Source organism: Musca autumnalis, unplaced genomic scaffold, assembly GCF_047663935.1.
Source record: "Musca autumnalis isolate F117 unplaced genomic scaffold, ASM4766393v1 scaffold_5, whole genome shotgun sequence".
In the NCBI taxonomy this organism is placed as follows: domain Eukaryota; kingdom Metazoa; phylum Arthropoda; class Insecta; order Diptera; family Muscidae; genus Musca; species Musca autumnalis.
Window position 1 is genome coordinate 145198683 of NW_027412088.1, and position 3886 is coordinate 145202568.

At 44.2% G+C, this 3886-nt stretch overlaps 1 protein-coding gene across 1 annotated transcript; it reads right to left on the reverse strand.

Moving 5' to 3' along the window:
* Window positions 1–2113: 2113 nt before the first annotated feature.
* Window positions 2114–3377, reverse strand: LOC141405995 (uncharacterized). Its single transcript, XM_073990964.1, has 2 exons — window positions 2931–3377; window positions 2114–2825 (listed from the first exon to the last, which is right to left on the reverse strand). The coding sequence occupies exons 1-2, from the start codon at window positions 3264–3266 to the stop codon at window positions 2328–2330; spliced, it is 834 nt and encodes a 277-aa protein (XP_073847065.1). The 5' UTR covers window positions 3267–3377; the 3' UTR covers window positions 2114–2327.
* Window positions 3378–3886: the final 509 nt, after the last annotated feature.

A 3886-nucleotide genomic window follows, 5' to 3' on the forward strand; every position in this document is an offset into this window, starting at 1 on the left:
TTATGGAGCTGGCAAAGAGCAGGTAGCTGGCTGTAAATAGCTGGCTACGGTTATGGAGCTGGCTAAGAGCAGGGGAGCTGGCAAAGAGCAGGTAGCTGGCCACGGTTATGGAGCTGGCTAAGAGCAGGGGAGCTGGCAAAGAGCAGGGGAGCTGGCAAAGAGCAGGTAGCTGGCTGTAAATAGCTGGCTACGGTTATGGAGCTGGCTAAGAGCAGGGGAGCTGGCAAAGAGCAGGTAGCTGGCTATAAATAGCTGGCCACGGTTATTATGGAGCTGGCTAAGAGCAGGGGAGCTGGCAAAGAGCAGGTAGCTGGCTATAAATAGCTGGCCACGGTTATTATGGAGCTGGCTAAGAGCAGGGGAGCTGGCAAAGAGCAGGTAGCTGGCTGTAAATAGCTGGCTACGGTTATGGAGCTGGCTAAGAGCAGGGGAGCTGGCAAAGAGCAGGTAGCTGGCTATAAATAGCTGGCCACGGTTATTATGGAGCTGGCTAAGAGCAGGGGAGCTGGCAAAGAGCAGGTAGCTGGCTATAAATAGCTGGCCACGGTTATTATGGAGCTGGCTACGAGCAGGGGAGCTGGCAAAGAGCAGGTAGCTGGCTGTAAATAGCTGGCTACGGTTATGGAGCTGGCTAAGAGCAGGGGAGCTGGCAAAGAGCAGGTAGCTGGCTATAAATAGCTGGCCACGGTTATCATGGAGCTGGCTAAGAGCAGGGGAGCTGGCAAAGAGCAGGTAGCTGGCTATAATTAGCTGGCCACGGTTGTTATAGAGCTGGCAAGAGCAAGGGAGCTGGCAACGAGCAGGTGACTGGCTACACAATTAGCTGGCCACAGTAGCTGGCTATGAATAGCTGGCCAAGCTGGACAAGCCACACATCACTATGCTTGTTTCACGGTAAAGTCTCTCGACGACCGACCCTATGATGGAAAACTGAACATCTTATATATATGCGGTTACAGAGTGAATGAGAAGTACATGTGCCGCGAGATGTCAATAAACACACCAGAATCAATATTGCCATTAGGGCTGTAGTACGAATGGTGGTGTTAAATTACAATTCGTTGTTAAGCCAGTGATGTGTGGTGTGTGTTTGTATGTTGTTGCCTTTGACTCAAACGTATGCTAGGGTGGGCAGTGTTGACAAATGAATAAATGCTTATGCTTGTTGTTGTCAGTACGAGTGGGGAATATTGTGTGTGGTTTTGTGTGTAGTACCACGAACGAATTGAATATTAGGATGGGTAGTGGCGATGGAGATAAAACCACTATTGGTTTTATTTCGTAATTACTATTGTAAATCACTATTGATATTACTGATATTATATTGATATTATTATATTATACTGGTAACATTTTATTATATTATTATATTTTATTGGTATTATTAGATTATACGGGTAACATTTTATTATATTATTTTGTAAATGTTATGTTAATATTGTATTATATTGTTATTATATGATATTATATATTGATAAGAAGGAGTTGTTGCTGGTTTTAGTAAAAAAAAAGAAAAACGGGCGTGTAGGTAGGTGGATTGATTGTAACGGTCACGTTACAACTCCCCCCTCACTTAGAGAAAAAAAAGAAAAAGAAAAGAAAAAAAGGAATTTTCCCATCAATTATTTTGGAATACCGAATTGTTTATTATGTTGACTGAGTTTTGGCCTAATGGCCCGCACCACCTATTTAATAGGTGAAGTTTACTCCTCATAGAAGAGCTCATGTCAATTTTTTTTTTTTTTTTTTTTTTTTTTTTTTTTGTGTTTTATTATGCCATAGTGAGGTTGGGGTCTAAGGCTGTCCTACAGCTTTGACTTACAAAGTAAATATATTTTTTTTTGATTGTTTTTTTTTTTTCTTTTTTTTCCGTGTTATATGGAAGTTTATTTTATATATTTTTTTTTTGTTTTTTTTTTTTTTTTAATATAATTCTAAAGCTTTGACTTACAAAGTGAATATATATTTTTTTTATGATTTTTTTTGTTTTGTTTTGTTTTTTTTTCGAATTATTTTTGTCATGGAAGTTTATTTTTATTTTTTTTCTATAATAATTTTTTTTTTGTTTTTCAATATAATTCTAATGCTGTTCTACAGCTTTTACTTACAAGGGTTTTTTTTTTTTTTTCCTAGTTATACAATACATGTTGGTATATAGATATTTCTTTAATCCTACTTTAGGCGGTATTTTGGGGCTGTCCTACAGCTTGTGTAAGTCATTACGGGAGAAACTAAAAAGTAGATGAGATCCTGCTGTTCTACAGCTTTGAAAAAAATCAAATATTACTGTTCTACAGTTTTGCGAAAGACAAGATAAACAAATGGACCTAAGAGTTACGTCCCGGACGGTTCCGGGGGTCGTTCCTGTGTAGTAGGGGAACCAACACCGAAACACCTCCACACTGGAGTCGGGCCCTTCCCGATATTAAAAATGTGACCTTTACCGGGGGTCGGTTGGGAAAGTGCATTACGGTTTGATGCCTGCGTCCCCGTGGTCGTAGTATGCGCAGTGAACTCAGCCAACGCGCCATTTCCTGCTCTCGGCTGGGAGCATGAAGGAAGGCTGCTGCTGCTGGTCGCCAGTTCGCCACCGCTGGTTGCCTAGCTGCCCAGTTGTTGTTCGGTGGGGGCATGCCACGTTGTTGATCCAGAGTTGGTGGCCGCCTGTTGGTATCCCGGAAATTTGCGGGTGGTTGACCCGAGGTGCGGGCTCCCTCGTCCAGCGGTGCTAATGCTCCACCCTCCTGAGCTTTCTGTCTACCCATGGTGCCGTTTCGCTGTAGAGAAGGGGGTGGTGGCGGCGATTCCGGACTTTCAATGTCGACCTGCCGCTGGGAAGATGGCCCTGGTGGTGATGACCCCAGACCTTCTATGTTGCCCTGTAGCTGGAGAGATGGTGGTGGCGGCGATTCTGGACTTTCCATGGCGACCTGCCGCTGGGAAGATGGCCCTGGTGCCGATGACTCCAGACTTCTCTGCTGCTGGAGAGATGGTGGCGGCGATTCCGGGCTTTCCATGGCGACCTGCCGCTGGGGAGATGGCTCTGTTGTTGATGACTCCTGGCTTGCCATGGCGACCTGCCGCTGGGAAGATGGTGCCTGTTGCGATGACTGCAGACTATTGCCCGTTCCGGCCGATGGTCCATTCCCCAACCGGATCACCCGGTTTGATAGAATTCTTGGTCTGGCTTCGAATGGTGGTGCATATGGCTGTGGTCTTTGAGGGGTTGAGGATACCTTCCGTGGTCTCGTCGATTTGCGCTCCATCCTTGCTGCCAGTTACTGATCGAATGAATTTAAGTTGATGAACAACTGACCATGAAACCTCGGATTTAGTTGTGATGTTAGCCTTGTTCTCTTTTCACTCAATCCTTGAGTACCCACTTTCGAGTGTTCTGGTGTCTGGATCTCACGTGTATTATCTCTCTCTTTCAGCGGGGCAAATGGATTCACTGAGTATGGACGGTCTCTCTCTCGAGCGGTTTATCGGTTAACGGTTTATCTCTTTCCGCAGCGCAGAGAGTGATCGTGGTTGTCGAATGGAGCCGGTTGTGCTGCTGGTTGAAAATTACAGGGTGCGTTTTCCCCTCAGTTGAGTGAATTATTGCGTGTTAGGCGGCTTACTTGAGTGGAGTTTGTGAATATGTCTCGATGTGTTTGGCTTGACGTTTGAGTGAGGATTCCCACTCATGTAATTTTTGGAGTTTCAGGACAAATGAGAATTTTGTTAGGAACGATTATTTTGTCAGGTTTCCTGCCGTTTTGTAATTTAAATGTAGAGGATTTCTTTTTTTTATGTAAGGGGGTTTCTTTTTTTTGGTTTTGGCCGATTTTTTTTTTTTTTTGATTTTAAGGGGGGACGGTTTTGTTTTGGTGCAACACTTCAT